Genomic DNA, 19691 nt, shown 5'->3' on the forward strand with positions numbered 1-19691 from the left:
TCTTTCTCCCTCCTCCCTTCTTCCTTTTTGTCCCCTTTTCTTCCACTCAGCATTCTATTCTAACATCACAGTGCACACAGTGTCTATTTTATTTTTCTTACTAGCCTAAAATCAGCATTGGTGGCGCACGCCTTTAATCCCAGCACTCGGGAGGCAGAGGCAGGCGGATCTCTGGGAGTTCGAGGCCAGCCTGGTCTAGAAGAGCTAGTTCCAGGACAGGAACCAAAAGCTACAGAGAAACCCTGCCTCAAAAAACCCAATAAATAAACAAACAAACAAACAAACAAATAAATAAATAAATGTAGAAGCGTGTTTGGGTAATGGAAAACCAGTCTATTTAGTAAAGGGTCCATATTCTACAGTTCAAATAAAAACCAAAGCTACAGAGAAACCCTGTCTCGAAAAACCAAAAAAAAAAAAAAAATTGCTAAAATCAGCATTTGTGATTTGTTTTCACAGAGCTAATGGCTCTGCTCCTCCCAGCACACCACCATACATTGCTACATTGCAGCATTTGTAATCGGATTTGTTACTAGAGATGGTAACAGTATCTGTGTTCTCACGCTGGAGAGGTGAAGGCAAAAGGAACCAGCTGGGGTTACATAATGATGTTTGAGACCAGCCTATGAGACTCTGTATGTGGAATTTGGGAGACACAACTAAGCTTATTTTTTTTTATTATGGCAAACTATTTTAACTTTATAGTACTTGTCTGTCTCAATAAATAGTACGATTTTATTTTTAAAATATGTTGTACCTTATTGATTCTTGTTTATTTTAGGCCCTTCACAAAGCCAGACACATTTTTCGTAGGTTTTTAATTAATTTTTTATTTTTATCTGGCCCATTGGGCAAACTCAGTACCTCTTTGCCTGGCCAGCACTCTGCCTCAGAACTGCAGCCCAGCCCAGCCGCGGAAGACAGCATGGCCCGGAACCCATAGTGAACACATATTCACTCAAATGAGAACATTTTCTTGCATAGCCATAAGAAGCCCTTAAAATACCAAGTAAAAATAATTGTGCTCTTTTAACTGTCAACCCCCAGCTTAGTGCCGTTAGTTGTTTCAACAACTGGAACAAGGCTTTACTCCAGGAAAAGGAATGGCCATATTTTTAGTCTAGTTCCTTCTGGAACAGTTCATTATTTTTTGGCTGTTTATGATTTAAGCACATTAAATGCTGCATCCCATTTCTTCTCTAGACTCTTCCTCTGTTGTCTTAGAGGTGTTGGCGTTCTCATTTTATTCTGTGAGGTAGAGTGTAGCTTTCATTGGTAACTTGGGTTGTGCTTTTGAGCTAAGCTCACCACATTCTTTGGAAGCTTCCTTCCTCCTGCCTCTGCCTGATGGGAATACAAAGATGGAGCTTTGCTAATAATTTGATCAGGATACCAGTATATCTTTATGGTTTTCTTTATTCTTCAAAAGGCATGTATTTGTTCAATAATTATTTTAGCATTCAGAATGGTCCAGATTTGGCAAGCTGGCACCCATTAACATGGCCTCAGATATAGCTCAGAAATGTCTTGAAATATCTCGGTCATGTTTTGAGCATTCTTTGATGTAGAACTGACTGCTTTTTGCCCGGCTTAGTTGCCTTTGCGTTGTGTTTTATGCAGCAGTATTATGTTAGATAGTTTTCTTATGTATAGATTTCATATCTCCAGACACAGTTCATTTCCTTATTCTCTTTTAAAAATGTATTTTCCTTATAGGCATCCCCAAGCCTCAGCAAAACCATTAAGAATTTGAGTGTTTGAGCACTTGGCCCCTGTTTGATGCCTGGTTTTTATCAGTGCTATTTGTTTTTTAGTTTACCTGGAAGTTCAGTGAGGAATAGCAGTCTTGTGTAAGGTTCCTCGTGACACTGAATCGCAGGACAGTGCCAGCATGGTTTTGTGGTAAAGGTTTGGTGTTGCCAACTGTATACCCATTTGTCAGGCAGCCAAATGGAATAGAACTATCTACAACAATGTTGCTCCAGTACCTACCCTGTAATTTGGAATTTCTAAAAGCAAGCATAAAGATAGAAGGACTTAAGTTGGTAACCATAAAATTAATTGTTAGAAGGTCCTGCCGAAAATTATTTTGAACTGATAAAATTTAATACCAATCATGAAATCTGTCTGGCACATGATTTATCTGGACATCTTTGAATACTTGAAAAATCATATTATTCTGAATTCTTCCAAGAACTCCAAGGGCACTTTAATCAGGCAAGGGAAGAAAATAAAGTATATGGATCTAATTACGTTGAATTAAGTTGTTTTGTGGTCTTTGACTGGGGATATCCTCTGCATCTGACAGTAATTTTCCTCCTGAAGCACACATGTCCTTGCTCCAGCAGCAGTATGAACCTCACTGTTAGATCCCTCGCTGATAGACTCCAGCGTGGCTACTCAAGCCGTCTGCGCAAATCCCTTGTTAGCAGACTCTGCCGTGCCTCACGATGCCCACTGCCTTCTTTTCCGTAGTCCATTGGATAAATAGCAATTTCATTGTAGAAACGTGTAAATATTAATGTTTCCACAGACTTGCAAAGTAGTATAATTAATACCTTTTTTAGTTCTGAAGTGGAAATGAATCTAATTATATTGTTATAATATATATTTATATTTAAATAAATATAAATATTATTTATATTTTTAGTTAAGACTATTTGTCATTTGTGATAAAAATTAGTTTTTAGTGTCTATATATTCCAAATACTGTGTACTTGTACTTATACTGATACAGACATGCCACTTTTTTCCGTCATTTGTGGAACACATGGTTGGTTATGCCATTTTCTTCAACCTAGCCCTCAAAACTCAATTTTATTAAGATATAGCTCACAAACTATCGAAGTGTGGAGTTCCCAGGGCCTCTTATATTCTCAGAGGTCTAGACCGTCACCTGTGCTTGGCTTCTCTGCCTTCCTTGTCTCTGAAAACACACACTTTGTCATAGCCATCTTTGTGCATTTCTGCTTCCCCACCTTCTGGTGTACTTGAATGAGATAAACAGATCACTTTCCTTAAACTCCAGGCTCATTATCTAGAAAAGTAGGGTCTTTTCTTATTTCCTTAGGTCTTACTGAGGACAGGGAGGAGGAACTCCCATTGTGCTTGATGTCTCCCTGAGTTAGTGAGGTAGTTTCAGCTCTGGAAGACTGAGGTCATAGATTCTGAGGACGGAGAACAAGAAGGAAGGAAAACGGTAAAGGTCAGCGAGGACCAGGACCTTTGAGAGTGTGGAAGGAGCGCCCATCAGTGGGGAAGGAAAAAGCTGTATTGAAGGAAGACAGGATTGGTCTTTGCAAAAAATACAAATTACTCTTTTAAAAAATGCACATTGTAAATTGTTTTAACAACATTGAAAGGTAAAGGATAGTTCATAAAAATTAAGTCTAGTGACATAGGTCTTGAATTCCATTGACCCAGGAGGGCAAAACAGGAAGGTCCTAAGATCAAGGCCATCCTAGACAAATTATTCAGACTCTGTCTTAAAAACTACTAGAAAGCATTGCTGAGTGTAAAGAAAGGCCTGGCTATGGAAAGTTCAACTGTTTTTTCTTCCTGGAGTATAGTTAGCTTTGCAATGTCAATTTCTCCCAAGTTTGTTTGTAACTTCTATCAAAATGTTAGTGAGATTCTTTTCCTGTAGCATTTATTAGCTAGTTTTAAGACTTTGTATACTTTACAATGTAGAAATGTTTGCCATCTACCCGATTGCAAGATTTACTGAATTTATGTAAATCAAGTGCCGTATAGTGCCTGACTAAAATCTAAGCACTCAGGAGGGAGAGGCAGGAGGATTACTGCAGGTTCAAGGCCTGCCTGGTCTTTATAGTGAATTCTGGGTCCACCGGTGGTGATACACAGTGAGACCGTCTCAATACAAAACAAAACCTTCTAGCCAAATAATTAGTGATTGTTGAGTTATAAGCTTTATACACAGGTGCTTGTTGACTAAGTAAACTCACTAAGAGAAATGATGGGCAAGCATGAACCAATAACCATAAAGCTTTTAAAATGATACTGAAGAAACTAATGTTCCTTAGGTTTGGCATAGATTTTTAAAAATAAGACACTAATAGCAAAATCTATTAAAGTATGCAATTTATAAACTTTGGCTCATCAAAGTGAAACATTTCGCCCTTTGAAAGAAACCATTAAGAAAAAAAAAAGATAGAAGCTGTCTTGCATCCACAACTCAATTTAAGAACAGTCGGCTAGTCTCGTTGACCAGTGTAGTGGTTACTTTGTGTGTAGCCCTGACAAAAGCAGCCTGAGGAAGGGAGGCTTTGTTTTGGCTTCCCGCTCTGGGGTATGCAGTCCATCGTGCTGGGAAAGGTGGGGAGATGGAGGCAGTCTGTCGTTGTCCACAGACAGGAAGCAGTGAGTAATGAGTGCTTGTGCTCAACTAACATCATTAAATCATTGCGTGTGTGTGCACGCGCGTGTGCATGCACGTGTTCGTGTGTGTGTTTTCTTGTGGCAATCAGAATGAGTTTTCTCCTTCCATTTGTGTTTCTCCATCAGGGTTGTGCTTTGACCTGCTGACCCTCAGTCCTTGATGTTTGTGAGGTGACCACAAGCTTTAGATCCCCTTGCCCTCACCTCTGGTGTTTTGTGATTACAAGATGTTTGCTACCCTGTTCATACTTTGCGAATTGCCTTCCCCAAAAATTCAAATTTGAGATATGATCAAGGTGGCACACTGCACATTTGGGTGGAGCTTCTGGTACCTGCCAGCATCCCTTGACTTGCAGGTGCATCCCACCAATTCTGTCTCTGTTGTCACTGTGGGTCTTTCTCATCTGTGTTTTCTCCCCTCTTAATTTTGTATATAGATTCAGTTTATTGAACATAATGGACATTTCTGCTTATATCCTTGCTCTTAGACTCTCTCATCCACTGTGTTAATCAAGAGTATTTGAGGACAATACATAAATTAATGGGCATGCTTAGCCCACAGACACTGTTGGTCTCTCAGAGTAAAACAGGCGAGGTGGGCTTCCTTTTCCTCTGTGCTGCTTGTTCTTTACATCAATCTTCCTGACTTTCTGGGGTTAAACAGCTCTCCTGACTGAGGAGACACAGCATGTTTATCTTAACAAAGCCATTCATGAGCACTGGAGAGGAGTTGAGTGCGTCAAGGGGCTCCTGAACCCAAGGCAGGGTTTTATATAGCAGGAGGGTAATGTAGAATGCCGGAACCTTGCGATCACCCATTCCCCTTTGAACCTTCGATCCCATTTGGTTTTCTCCTTCAAGTTCACCCATCCAGAAGTAGAACTGGATGGTCTCTGGCTGATTTCTAAAAAGTGAGTGTACTTGGCCTCTCTATCAGGCAGGTGGCGATGTTGCGCTGAGATAGCACATCGTGTTTCAGCAGCCTTAACCACATCAAACACTCTTTGGAGTTGCTGTTGGTCCTGATGGACAGCACAGGAAAGAACTGGAAGCCTGGTAGGTGGTTGGTTGTGAAACTGTCCTCAGTGACGGTGGTGGAGATGTCTGAAAGAAGCATTTAATCCAGTTCAATCTTCCTGGGTGTCGTGTGGCTGGCCAGCCATCCTGCTCTTCCTCACACACCTGTCTGGGTCCCCTGGAGAAACATGGAATAGCATATTCAGTGTGAGCCTTAGCCCTTTCCCCAATGACAGTGGAAATGACGTGACAGCAGCCGCTCTCGGGGTAGCAACCGAGTAAAACTTGTGGATTGGTGAGTACTTTGGCCTCAGATCCACAGCTCCAAGATGCTGTGGTAGGTTCAGGGAACGTACATGCGCAGCTGGATTCTCCTTCTCTTTGTAGAGTCGTGTCTCACCCTCAGTCTCCGGCGTTTCTGTCTGCACCTCTGTCCCCTCCACCAAGGATGGGTAGTTGGCCACAGGAACCTGGTGTATGCTGACACATTCAGTTTCCACCAGTCTCTTTTAGATAAGTCAAATTTAGATGCATTCATTTTTGTGAATGTGTGTGCACTAAATTTTGTGGGTTTTTGTATGTATAGTTAGTATGTACCACCAATTTCAAAATACTGATCTTGTTTCTTTGTATCACTTTTATTTGCAGTCTTCACTTCCGTAGTTTATGCGAACACTCACCTTTAAAGGGCATTTGGGATCTTTTGTAGAACTTGTGTTTAAGACAGGGTCTCCTGTAGCCCAGGCTAGGCTTGAACTCTCAATTGTCTTGCCTCTACCTCCCAAAGGCTCAGATTATGTTTTGAGCCACCACACCTGTCTTACTTTAATTTCTTCTCTTCCCCTGTATGTAGAACTGTGTAGCCCTAGTTGTCCTAGAACTTACTAGTTGGCCTGGCTTGACTCTGCCTCTTCTGGAATTAAAGGCATGGGCCTCAGTACCCAACTCTTATTCTAAACTTTTTGTTCTAGTTATATATTACATTTGTTGAATGAGCACATACATTTGTGCATGTATGCGTGCATGTGTGTGTGTTTCTGATTGTGCTCACATGCATGCAGGACTATCTCACAGTCCTTGTTTCTGCTTCTGATGAGAACAGATTCATTATCTTTTTCTTCAGCAGTGTAGGCGTTCTTATAAGATGGTCTGTCAGGCACGTTTCCGGGAATTGTTATCATTAGCCTGTCTGTCTCTTACTCTTTTCACAGTAGGTCATGGAGGATAACTTAGTGGCACTCCGCAGATTCCTGATGGCCTATTCTCATGTTATTGGCCTGACTGAGATCATGCCCTGTCACAGTGTGATAGCTTCAGAACAATCACTGTGGGGTCTCTTGACTGTTGTTTTTCCTTTTTTTTTTTTTTTTTTTTTCCTCGAGACAGGGTTTCTCTGTGGTTTTGGAGTCTGTCCTGGAACTAGCTCTTGTAGACCAGGCTGGTCTCGAACTCACAGAGATCCACCTGCCTCTGCCTCCCGAGTGCTGGGATTAAAGGCGTGCGCCACCACTGCCCAGCAACTGTTGTTTTTCTTAAACAAAAGGTCATAAGCTCTCAGATGGCTGCTTTCCTTGGCTGTACCTGATTGTGAATTTTGAAGAATTGCTGGATTTTTCTCAGTTTATAAATTTACTTAAATACAAATGTTCATGTTATTGCCATTTTTCCCGCATGACGTTTGCAGCACCTGTGCTGTTCACTGCCCGTGTTGTTCCTTCCTCGGTTTGTTGTGGTGACTGCTACAAAAATGAAAGGCAACTCCAGCCCCCTCCCCGTCTCTCTCCCTCCCTCCCTGTCCCCCCCCCCCCCCCCGAGACAGGGTTTCTCTGTGTAGCCCTGGCTGTCCTGGAACTCACTCCGCAGATCAGGCTGGCCTTGAACTCAGAGATCTCTCCATCTCTGCCTCCTGAGTGCTGGGATTAAATGTGTGCGCCACCACTACCTGGTTTAAAATAACTTTAAAGCTGAAGTGTGAGATGGGATAATAGCAAAAGTTTTGAAGAGTCTGAAATGCTCTCTTCTACATTTTAGATGCCAGAATGTAACAGCAGGACTTCAATTCATTTGTTTCACATACTTTGACTTGGATGCTTTTTTGTGTGTGTGTCAGTTAAATGGAATTTTTAGGTTTGTATAAAATGTTGAATAGTCATTTATAAACACTTTAGACATTTTATGTTCCACAAATACAGATATTTTTGGCTGCATTGAATATTGATTAGCTAAAATTGGATTCTTAAGTCAGTGTAATGTATACCATAAATTACTCATTTCCAGAAGAATTTGTGTAAATTAGAATTAACTGTAGTACCACTGCTGCATGTATTAAGGAACAAATCCATTTGCTTTCTAGAACCTCTTTGCTCACTGATAGTCCATGTTCTTTCTGTTACTGTGAGAAACAAATGTGAGATGTAAATATTCAAACATATAATTTATCGGAAAAAATGAGACTAAGTCAGTGCTGGTACATTTTCCCTTTTTCTTTGATTCTGAGACAGGGTCCCACTCTGTACTTTTGGCTGGCCTGGAACTCTCAGTGTAGACCAGGCCCATCTCAACCTAACAGAGATCCACCTGCTCCAGCCACACAACCACTGGGTTTTTATGAATGGAGGGGCTCGCTAGCCAGACCTTCCCTTATGTTTTATTCAAGTCTTGTTTAATTTAATGCCAGTCGTGAGCTGAGCTGAAAAGGAGCCTAGGCTTCCCCTTCCAGCCCTTGCCTTTCTTTGATACAAGCTATGTCTAAAAGTTAGGGGAAAGAGATCATACATTTTTTTTGTCAACTGGTTATTTTGTTTTATTATTTTTTTTTAGTCTTGTATGTTTTTATGTGATATATTTTATTATGCATTAATAAATGCTTAGATGTATTCCTAGGTTATAAATAGTCGTCTCTGGGTGTTTGATTTATGTGTGTCTCTAATGTAATTTCTGAAACAGTCCTGTGTTATCACCAAGTCTTACTTTTCTCATGGTGATGAAATCCTGACAGGAGCAACATCAGCCAGGGTTTGTCTTGGCTGGCATTTGAGGCTGGGTGCAGTCCATCGTGTAGAAGACAAGGTAGTGGAAGTGGGATGTGGCTGTGTGTGACCCCACAGGAAGCAGCTGTGAATGGAGGTGCTTCATTTCCTCTCCTTCTGTCCATTCACTCCAGACCCCAGACTGGTGCCTCTCACATCCCCGATAGGGCTCCTGCCTCAGTTTACCTCCCTGACGCAGCCTGAGTGCCATTTTGCACCTTTAGCACAAGCATCTCTTTGCCCTTGAGTTTCAGATGAACTTTCATGGCGCCGGTCTCATGAGCTCACGGGCAGGTCTTCCTTAAAGCTTTCTGGGAATTGCGGGGAATCATATAAACGGTAGCAGTGCTAGCTCCTGACCTGACCGACCTTACCCCTTTATCGTAGAGTTCTGAGGCCTCTTCTGCTTTCATTTACTCCGTAATTCCTTTGAAGATAGTTTAACAGTCCAAAGAATCAGCTATCAGCCAGACCTTACTATTTTCTAGTATAAGCAGTTCCATAATGCCCTCCCTTTGTCCCTTTCTGTGGAGCCGAAATGTTCCTGCTTGGCCTGGTACAAAGTGTGCTGAGTTCCAGCAAGTGACCTTAGGTGTGTAGGACCTGTGCTTGTGGGCACATGCATTCCCCGTGCTCGTGGGCCCATGCATTCCCCGTGCTCGTGGGCACATGCGTTCCCCGTGCTCGTGGGCACATGCATTCCCCGTGCTCGTGGGCACATGCATTCCCCGTGCTCGTGGGCACATCCATTCCCCGTGCTCGTGGGCACATGCATTCCCCGTGCTCGTGGGCACATGCATTCTTTGTTGCATTTTCATAGCATTTTTTCTCTTTGGGGAGTAGGACTTATTTTGTTGTTCTGAGAAGGGGTCTCACTATGTTTGTGAGACTTTGAACTTGTGACTCTCCCACTGCAGCCTCTCCACAGTATTGGAGTCTCAGGCATGTGTCCCCATGCCTGCTTCTAATAGCGTTCAGAACTGCGGCATCTAGAGCACATTTCTGAGTGTGCTTTGTCCCATCCCTGAGTTCAGAACAGAGCACAGTGACTGCAGGAAGTTCCATTAATCTTGCCACTGTGACATTGGGGGTCTCTAAGGAACTCTTTGCTCTTTTAATTCATTTGTTGGTTTTAACATTTTGTTTTTAAGGAATCTTACTCTGTAGCCCCGTGTAGTCTTAGAACCACACAGTCCTCCTGCCTCAGTTCCTAAGCTCCACCCACACCAAACTGTGTTGAAGTATCTCGTCTTGATGCCTAAGACACCCCATCCCTGCCCTTTTGTGTTATTTGTGGAGACAAGGACTCATGTCTCCTGAAAACCATTCCACACCAAACACTGCTCTCCCCATTCCTGGGGTGTAGTGAGATAGGTCATGAGTATTTGAGCAATGAATGAATTAATAACTGTCTACATTTTAAAAAGTACTCTGAAGTATTTATCGTTTTATAATTAATAGAATCCACTCAGAATGAACCATATAGTCTCTCCCCCCTCTGTGTGTGTGTGTGTGTGTGTGTGTGTAGGCAAGAAGTAGATGCCAGGTGTCTTCATTTCTCCCCCTTAACATTTAAGACGTGGAGGTCACTGATTGGGTGGACCAGCTGACTAGCACACTCCCTGGATCCAACCAGCTTGCACTTGGGTTAGACCCTTGCTCCCCCTTGTTGAACTAAGGCCCTAAGCTTTTGTGGCAGGCCCTCTGCTCACAGAGCCACCCCCAGCCTGTGGAACACAGTACCTGTTTCACAGAGCTCTGTGAGTCAGTTGCAGGAGGACCACAGAGGTCCTAATTCTTGCCTTTTCCTTTGAAAGAGCAGAGATTGGAACCCTCTACTCCAGGTGTTAAAAGTCAGATCCCCATATGGAGTCCTGGTGACCTGTAAAATATTGTTTTAGATTTGTCATCCATTCTTACACAAATTTGTTTTTATGTTTTGACCTGTCCTTAGGTAAACCTGAGTGACCTCAGATGTTTTTGTCTCTTTCCTCCTTCTTAGGTTCAGGACATCTGTTTCAGCCATGACTGTCGCTGGGTGGTGGTCAGTACCCTCCGGGGTACTTCCCACGTTTTCCCCATCAATCCCTACGGTGGCCAGCCTTGTGTCCGCACACACATGTCACCACGAGTAGTGAATCGCATGAGCCGTTTCCAGAAAAGTGCTGGGCTGGAAGAGATTGAGCAAGAACTGACATCTAAGCAAGGCGGCCGCTGTAGTCCCGTTCCAGGCTTATCCAGCAGTCCTTCCGGCTCCCCACTGCATGGTAAACCCGCTCTCCTCTCTCTGCTGCCGCCTCTATGACATCAATTGTGTTCAGTTGGGATCAGATGCAGATTTTTATAATCTGCTTGTGCTCTGGTTAAGTCCTAAGCACATTTAAGAAATTCATATTTATTAAGTCAAAAGTGTGAACCAAAATGATAATGGTGATCTTTTCATGGTATTTTAGCTGCTTTTCATTTCGGTATATAAAGAATATTCAATTGGAGATTAAGTCTGCTTTCATGATCTTTGAGTATGCATTCCTTTGTGTGCTGGGCTGATACTGCAGTACAGTAGGAAATATTGTTATTACAATGGTATTGTCTTGAGCTGTGTTCTTGTAATGCTCTCTGGGATTCATCCCAGTACGTTATAGCAGAACAAAAAGTCACATTCCAATACCATCATCCTGATCAATAAATGGAGCATCACCAAAATCCTTTCTTGTCCACCTCTTTATGATATTAAACCACAATTCTGAACTTCATGGCATCCACCTGCATTTAAAAATACATTTACTCTAGCAATCCCTTAAAGGTGTTCCATTTGAAGTTCATGGACTTATATACACAGTGGAGTGTTTTGTAAGATCTATTAATGCTGCAGGATGATTTATTTGGCTTTGTTTTTGATAGAGTCAATTTCAAACTGTATCCGAGGCATACTTTGACTCCTCAGCGCTGGGCTTCCAGCCCACACCCTTCTTCCCTTCTTGCTTTGAGAGTTGTTTTATGATGCTCATTCGTTCAGTTTTGAGGTGTTTGAGGCTAGTTGTTTTGAAACGTCGTGTTTCATCTGCTCCCCCATTCCCCCGTGCAGGCAGACATGCCACTATTTGGTTATTGTGCCTGACCATTCTGAAGTACACTTGTGTGGTTTCTGGTTGGGAGGTTACTAATTCTAATGATGCAATGAAGTCTTTCCAATGTTTCTTCTTAAATGTGTATATTTTTGAGTGGAAATTCTGAATCATTCCTTAAGGTGCATCTTTTATGATTTTTTTTTTCATTTTTCTAAAGTTGTATGTTAGTTTCAGATGTAGTCTCAGAAATACAACCCACAGTGGTGTTTGAACTCATAATCCTCCTGCCTCAGCCTCTGGAGAGCTGTATTATAGGTGTGTTATTTTCACTCGGTCCCTGACCCCGGTTCCCTTCAGAAAAACTTAGCATGCTGGGGCTTGTTTTCTGGAGAGCTGCACAGCCTAATAATAATGACCACGTTATGATTTCAAGTTCGAGGTATTTTATATGGAGAGATTATGGCTCCTACAATCAAGAGTCTGTGATTTTGATCCATCTGCTGCTCGTGTAAAATAAAGTACCATTTAAACAGGAACACAGACACACTACTGTCTGTCACTGCCCATCTCAAAAACATTTCCCCTCTGAAGCAGGGAGTCACTTATGCTTCAAGCTGTTTCTTACCATTTAGTCTTCACCCCAGATGCCTCCTCCTGTTTCTGTGCCTCCAGCTGCTTCAGCTGCCTTGTGTCCTCCTGACACCTCATGCGGTCCTTCGCTCTTGGGCTTGTTCATGTTGGAGGCGTAGCCCTCACTGCAGTGGTTGTTTCTCTTCATTTTCGCTTTGTGTCCTCTCTGTCAAAACAAAATGGGCATTGTTGTTGGTTAGTTCTAAAAATGATGTATTTACAGTTTGTGCGGGTAAACAGTCTGATGCTGGTTAAAAACAATGTAAACCTTGCAGCAGGGAGGGATTCATCTCGAAAGTGAATCATGTCTTGGCTGCACTGCGTTGTTTGTCTGCGCTCTTTTTAGCGAAGTAAAGGAAACTGTTAAATAACAACTGATATAGGGGTATTTCCTTTTAGTGTTTTGGAGCCAATCCAGTTTAGGTTAGGATTCTTGTCTTTTTTTTTTTTTTTTTTTTTTTTTTTTAAGTTTTCCAGAGGATGTTTATTTATTTGAAATATATTCTTTGTAAATATCCTTTCTTTTCCTATCTCGTTGCCTTGGGCTTTAGAAAAAAATGAGTCTTTCTTATGTTGAGATTCTTGTGTATGCGTTAATAGAAATGCACACTAACCCTCATTATAAGTACGGAAAACACCCAGCAGAGTCATGAGCAGCTGCTGGTGGCAAGTGTAGGCGGTTCCTTATCACATTATATGGGAAACCACATCTTGTTATATCTGAAATAATAGCATATTTTATGTGAAATAATCTCTTGAATTATCTTCAATTATTGTTTCTCCAGAGATTGTCTGTGCTTACCACGGTTTTGAAATTACATTTGACTGAGGTATTACTTTAATATGACTTCATGTATCACTGTGCCACCACTTTAAAAAATATATGACTGCACCGTAGCATCATTTTTCCTTAGTATATGTATTTATTTATAGCTAATATGTATTCTCAGAGTACTCAACCTTTTCTCGATTTGCAAATAGTCTGTCATGCAGACATAATGGCAGATCTCTTGTGGTTATTTCTTCCGTCATCCCTTCAGTCACCTCTGTCCTTTCTTTCATTAGCCATACATCGTCTCGTAACTTCCTGGTGAGCTGGCAGCAGATTAAGGTGGAGAGTGTGCCATCCCAGCTCCATCCACCCTTGGGAAGTGACATCTTGTTTTGCAGTTTCTTTAACTGGAGTCACTACAGCTTCTCTGCTTCTTAATTAAACTTCTTGAACATGGTCTGATGTTGTTTGAGTTTAAGCATTAGTATTGCTCTTATTTGAATATAATAATTACATATTGACATGTCAGTATCTCTTATTGACCACAAAGATGGGAAAATCTTTTTTTTTTGTTTTCACTTGTTATCTTGGTTCCTCATGTACCAGTTGATAAAATATCAAAGACATTAAACATGTTTAGAAGTTATTCCAAGAAAAATAGTACACTTTGTTATTTTTCTAAATTAGCTTTTATGTTAGCATAAACAATTGCATTATGGCATTTTTATACACACATAAAAAGCAATTTAGATTTAAATCATAACTTGTCAGAACGGGAGATTTTTATTCATGGTAACATTACTTTTCAATTTGACTCATGTAAGATGATCACTTACTCCGCCACTGTGAATTAATTTTTTAGAAAAATATGTGTGGTGAGGCACTTCTGAGAGCCGGTGAAACAGTGGCGAGCAAAGCAGAATCCGCCTTTTTCCCTGCAGCTGTGGACAGATTGAGAGGACGGAGGGAACACAGGGAGTGTGTTGCACACCTTTAATCCTGATTCTCTGGAGGCAGAGGCAGGGCTATGCAGTGAGACACTGTCTTAAGAAGGGTAGAAGGAATTAGGAAATGCCTGGGAAGTATTCCAACTGGAAATTACCATTCTGTTTGTGGAGATCTAGTGATGTGTGGGCACATACCTGATGGGCATGAGGGGAAACTCAGGCAGAGAAGAGCCGACCACACAGCTCTAACCCGAGCAGGGGACAGCAGTGCGGCTGGCCTGCTCCAGCACAGTGTCCCCAGTGATAGTGAGGTGCTAAGTTAAGGCTGACTTTGACCTGGACTCAGTGACGTGGGGACTCTACGGTAGACTCTGAAGATAGGAGTGATGTAAGACTGTGTTTCGGTTGCTCTGAACGGCAAAGGTAGAAGCCTACAGAGAGCAGTGATGGAGTATGGACAAGTTCCAGCAAGAGAGCTGGAGTCTGAACTAGGCTGGTTTGCTTAGAGTTATGTAGACTTTTCCTGAGTGTATGTGTTTATGTCTGCTCATACTTGTGTGTACACGTGTTTATGTGCACAGGTCTCCTCTAGCCCAGGCCAACCTAGAGCTCACTCTTATTCTCCCAGTGTTCTCCCATTTTCATGACATTCTTCCTACGGCGACCTCCCCGGTGCTGGGCTGTAGATGTAAGCCACCACAGCTAGCTTGCTTTAATGTTGTTATGGTAGAACCATCAGAATTTTATGTCCAGAAGGAAAGAATGCTTGAGTCACGGTGACTAATATGGTTTTGGTTCAAAAAGCTGGGAAAGTTGGGATTGTTATCAGTTGAAGTAGTAACACTACTTCACCAGGTTTGGGCCTAAAAACAGGACTGAAAGTTTGGGGTGTGTTAAGATCTCTCGTTTTCCCACTCACCCCCGCCCCCCTTTTCCCTTTTTCTTCTTTCTCTGTCTTGTCACTTATCCTTTTTTTCTTCACCTCTTCATAGACCGGGTGTCACTATATAGCCACAGCTAGCATGCTGGGGATTACATGTGTGTGTCTGGGCCTTGATATGATGTCCCATGTTCTTAGCATGATTCAATATGTGGTTCTGGAATTGATGCGTTTGTATGGGGATAATGATGGTAAGGCATCCCTGCAGGTGAAAACACGTGCTCCTGGTGAGAGTGATTATGGGTAAGAGATGTCAACCAGAAAGTCACTAACAAGTGATATGAAATAGAAAACCACATATAGGAAGTGGTAGGAGGAGGTAGTGATTGTGTTAAGTTCTAGCAACTGGGTAGTGAAGGTACGAACTGAAGCTCAGAGAAGACTGGTAATAACGGACTGGGAGGGGATTTAGTAAGAAGAGAACACTGGCACCATGAAATATTGATGGGTGGTGTTTTGTCTTTTTGTTTTCTGGAATGCAAGTTAGTGGGAGGGAGTTAGGGGACAGAGGAGATTGCATTTATTATGGGGGTACTGAGGATGGGTGAAGGGCCGTGGGGCTGAATAAGAAAGACCAAGGAGAGATGCAGTCTTCTAGATTTATATGTCTGTCTGTCCTGTCTGTCCTTCTGCAGCTGGAGTCGCATCCTCTTCCCTCCTGGAGTTACACAGTCCTGTCCTTCAGTCTCAGCTCACACTGTTTTCTCTTCTCACCTGCATTGACTGCTCTCCGCTTCCCCCAGATTTAGTCATTTACGGGATGCTGAGATCAAACCCAGGGTCTTTCTGATGGTTTTTGTGGTCTCCATCACTAAGCTGTATGCTGGGGAGCTAATAGAAGACCTGGGGTCAGGCTCTGCAGGATGGCCTCTTCCCATGATTCCCCGCTGTAATCTTAGACACACTGCTTGCTCTGGCTACTGAGACCAAATTTTTTATCTATAAAACAGGGCTAATATTTCCAACCTTGCAGGGTCATGAAAGTCACAGCACTGTGAATGGTGCTTGGTGTGTTTTATCACTCAGTGTAGAATTGATTCACTTATCATTCTTTTTTTAAAGTATAAGTAAATTCAATGAATATTATAATTGAAATAAAAATTTGAACTTCTTTTTTGTATAGGCTTTTAATTGCTTTCAATGTGGACATTAACTTGTGACTATTTCTGAAATGGGAAATATCAGCAATCCACAATTGAAAGTGGTACTCATGGTTCCACACCCGAGTTACACAGTTTTGGGGAGGGGGGGTTCCTGACAGCCTTAGGGTTGACTCTCCCTTTACCTTGTGGGTCCTAGAGATTGAGCTCAGGTGGAGTCAGACGTGGCTGCATCTAGCCCACCTGCCCCACTTACTTTTGCCATTTCTTTATTTTGAAATAGGTTTTCCTTTTATGTTTAAGTATCCACCCTGTCATGAGATTTCCAAAACTGCCTCTGTGCCTGCCCCCCCGGGGGGTGGTCCTGATCTCAGATAACCTAGGCTGGCCTCACTATGTAGTATGTGGAGCTATGTGGCTCACAATGCAGCTAAGGCGAGCCTTGAATCACTGATCCCCCTTCCTGCCTCCACCTCCCATATTCTGAAACTGCCCTGTGTCCCTTAGCCCAGCGTCTTTCTATCTGTCTCACTTGGTCTTGGCAAGGAGTTGTGGTTGAGCTACAGCTTTCGACAACTGAGTTCCAGATTCTCCCTCCCAACCCCAGATTTGAGGGCTTTCAAGGCGGCCTCTCATATCTTGGACCCAGAGCCGCTACGTTTCAGCAAAAGGCTTCCAAATCCAGCAGCTTCTCTTTCAGCATCTGTGTATGGCGTTCCTGTCTTACCGCTCCAAGACTGTTTATAGCCTTCATTTGATGGCTTGTTGTAATTATTTACTTTGGTTGATAGGGAGTTTTCTTGATACAGACCGCATCACATTGTAAATACAAAGCAGCCACACAGCTTCGCCTCCTTGGGAGAGTCCGCACCAGTATGCTGTGTCTTGCTGCTCTTTCCACGTCACTGTTTACTTGTGGACTGAAGTTTCCATGAGTGTTTTAATTTTTGCCAAGAAAAATCAATCATGTGCAGTGTAGTTCTGCTTTAAATTTCATGCCTCATCTGACACAGAGTATAAATGATACAGACGCGTTACATGGGAGAGTCCTCCGTGGGGTCGCCTAGCACCTGGGCCTCTGCTCATTCCATGGAGTCTGTTGCCTGAGGTCGGTGCAGCCTTGTTTCTAATGTGTTGTTTTAAAGACTGAATGTTTTCCTGACTCCCGACTCCTCCTCTGGAAATGTTGGCATAACATTATGCTCATCTTGACATTCACTATACACCAACATCATCCGCACTTTAAATATTTTCATGTCATTTTCTGTCATGGTGCAGAGAGAGCAGATGAGCTCCATGCAAATGTTTAGAGAAGGCCAGTCTCACAGCCCTTCCCGACAACAAGATATCTAACTTAGAAACCACTTAGGAAGCAAGGCGTGTTGACTCAAGCCTATGAACTCCAGAGGCTGAGGCAGGAAGATTGTCATGCATTTGAGACCAGCTTAAGCTACAGCATGATGGGGGCTGGAGAGATGGCTCAGAGCACTGACTGCTCTTCCAGAAGTCCTGCGTTCAATTCCCAGCAACCATATGGTGGCTCACAACCATCTGTAATATGAGACCCGGCGCCCCCCCCCTTCTGGCATGTCGGCACACATGGAAGGAATGCTGTACACATAATAAATAAATAAATCTTTAAAAAAAATAAGCTACAGCATGAGGCCCCATCTTAATAAAAAAAGAATAAATAAAAATCATTAATTGAAAAGAACTATCAAAGAGAGCACATATTCTTTACAGCAGTTGGAGGTTCGCCAAAGCATCAAGAGGGGCTTTTAGTGCCTGCGAAGATGGCTCAATGTATAAAGTGTTTTCTACATAAACACAGGGGTCTGAGTTAGCCCCCAGTGCCCGCAATCCCAGCTCTTGGGAGGCGGAGTCCAAAGGATCTGTGTAATATGCTGGCTGACTAGCCAGTCCTGACTCTGCAAGGCTCCAGCCTCAGTGAGAGACCAGACCTCAGAAACGAGGTGGAGAGCAGTGGAGGAAGCAAAACGGGATGGAACTTTGCTTCCATGTACAGGAGCGTGTGGAGATTGGCATGTGCGCATGCTCTCTCTCTCTCTCTCTCTCTCTCTCTCTCTCTCTCTCTCTCTCTCTCTCTCTCTCACACACACACAAGTTCATAGACATGCATGCACTCATGCACATAGTCACACTAGCAAAAAGGGTGGTGTTTATTGGACATGCCGTGTGTGATGAAAATTAGGTAAGCTGTGAGAAGCCTCCGAAGTTCTAGATAGTACACTACTGTTAGCAGTGCTCTCAAAGTACTGTGCTGTGCACACTGAAATGTTTTCAAAAGTAAAATTAAACTCAATTTAAATACTGTAATCTTTTATATTTTTAAATAAATTCCTAAATGCCATAAGGAAACATAAAGTAAGTTCAAAAATTAATAATAATAAGCACTTGAGGCTAATACAGGTTTTTGTTTTGCCTTTTTCTACTTATGAATGCAATATTCTTTTGCTTTGGCTAATCATAAACAGTTTATAGTTTTATCATTAAATGATTAACGAGAAATGCCTCTAGAGGGCAATATTTTCTCAGCTTTTCCGTTTTGTGATCAAGGCTTGAAGTTGGGTACTCTGTCGGGTTTTACGTAACCCCCTTGGTTTATTGTGTTTTCTGTGGCTGTTCCCCCACAGATTCACAGGCAGTCGGACGAGGGAATGTGTTGCTACCAGCTTGCATTCCTGAGTACTGGGGCAGAGCTCAGTTCCTATGCACAAATCCCTACAGCTCTATAGAGAACAATTTTGTTGTTACATCAGAAGTGCCACCAGTGTGTTCCTGGCTCTCCTGTTCTGGAATAATCTTAGCTTGCTCTTTGATGACATTGAACCAGTGACTGACTGGATCTCATGGTCCAGGCTCCCTGTTAATTCGTCACTTTTCTCTTACATTGATTGGTCCTGTCCTTCCCTCACCGCACCACGTCATTCCCCAGTGGCTTCTTCTTTTCAACGCCTCATAATTTTTCTCTGCTGCTTTGTTTTACATCCTTTTCTTGTATCTCCTACCTTCAGGCCAAAACTGTTGTCTGTGTTTTGTCTTTCTCTTTTGTTACTGTGTGGGATTCCCCAGGACCCCTTCCGGCGGCTGCCCTACTGCATTCTCGTTTCCACAGTGTGTCCTTCAGAGAATTTTTCTTTGGACATTTCTTTTATCATCAACTCTTTTTTCTTATTTTATGTATAGTCTATTATTTATCTTTTCATCTTTGTATTGGTGTTAGCTCTATTATTTTATTCTTCTTCCTTCCTTCCTTCCTTCCTTCCTTCCTTCCTTCCTTCCTTCCTTCCTTCCTTCCTTCCTTCCTTTCCTGACTGTACATTATCCTTAAACTGGGTAGATTTGAAGTACTGGGACCTGGACCTCATCATTAAACCAAAATACTGTCATCAGTTTCCTGGAACCTTGATAATTACTGTTTCAGTCTTTAGTTATATACTAAACTAATTTGCTTTTATTTTATTGTTTAATTTTTTGACCATTGAGCCATCTATCTTTGCAACCCCCCCGCCCCGCCAACTTAATTTCTGATCTTCCAAAGGACCAGTACCTACATGTGGACTCACAATTATCTAAACCTCCAATTTTAAGGAATTTGATGCTCTCGTACATGCAGGTGGTGTGCATACATACATGTAGTCAAAAACTTATACATATGAAGGGAGAGTCAATACAACAAGATTACTAATTTTCCCACTAAAGGGATCATTCTATATTCAGTTCTGGGAACACTGGGGAGGTGAAGACCTATAAACTCTGAAGTTGGTTT

At 42.3% G+C, this 19691-nt stretch overlaps 1 protein-coding gene across 7 annotated transcripts in view; it reads left to right on the forward strand.

The window, feature by feature from the left end:
- Bcas3 (BCAS3 microtubule associated cell migration factor) overlaps positions 1 to 19691 on the forward strand; it is a 486981-nt gene that overhangs the window by 156326 nt on the left and 310964 nt on the right. For all 7 annotated transcript variants that reach the window (XM_057774686.1, XM_057774690.1, XM_057774688.1 and 4 more), the window contains exon 15: positions 10447 to 10711. In XM_057774686.1, coding sequence (XP_057630669.1) covers positions 10447 to 10711 — 265 coding nt within the window. The remainder of the gene's footprint in view (positions 1 to 10446; positions 10712 to 19691) is intronic.

Source organism: Chionomys nivalis, chromosome 7 (genome assembly GCF_950005125.1).
Source record: "Chionomys nivalis chromosome 7, mChiNiv1.1, whole genome shotgun sequence".
NCBI lineage: Eukaryota > Metazoa > Chordata > Mammalia > Rodentia > Cricetidae > Chionomys > Chionomys nivalis.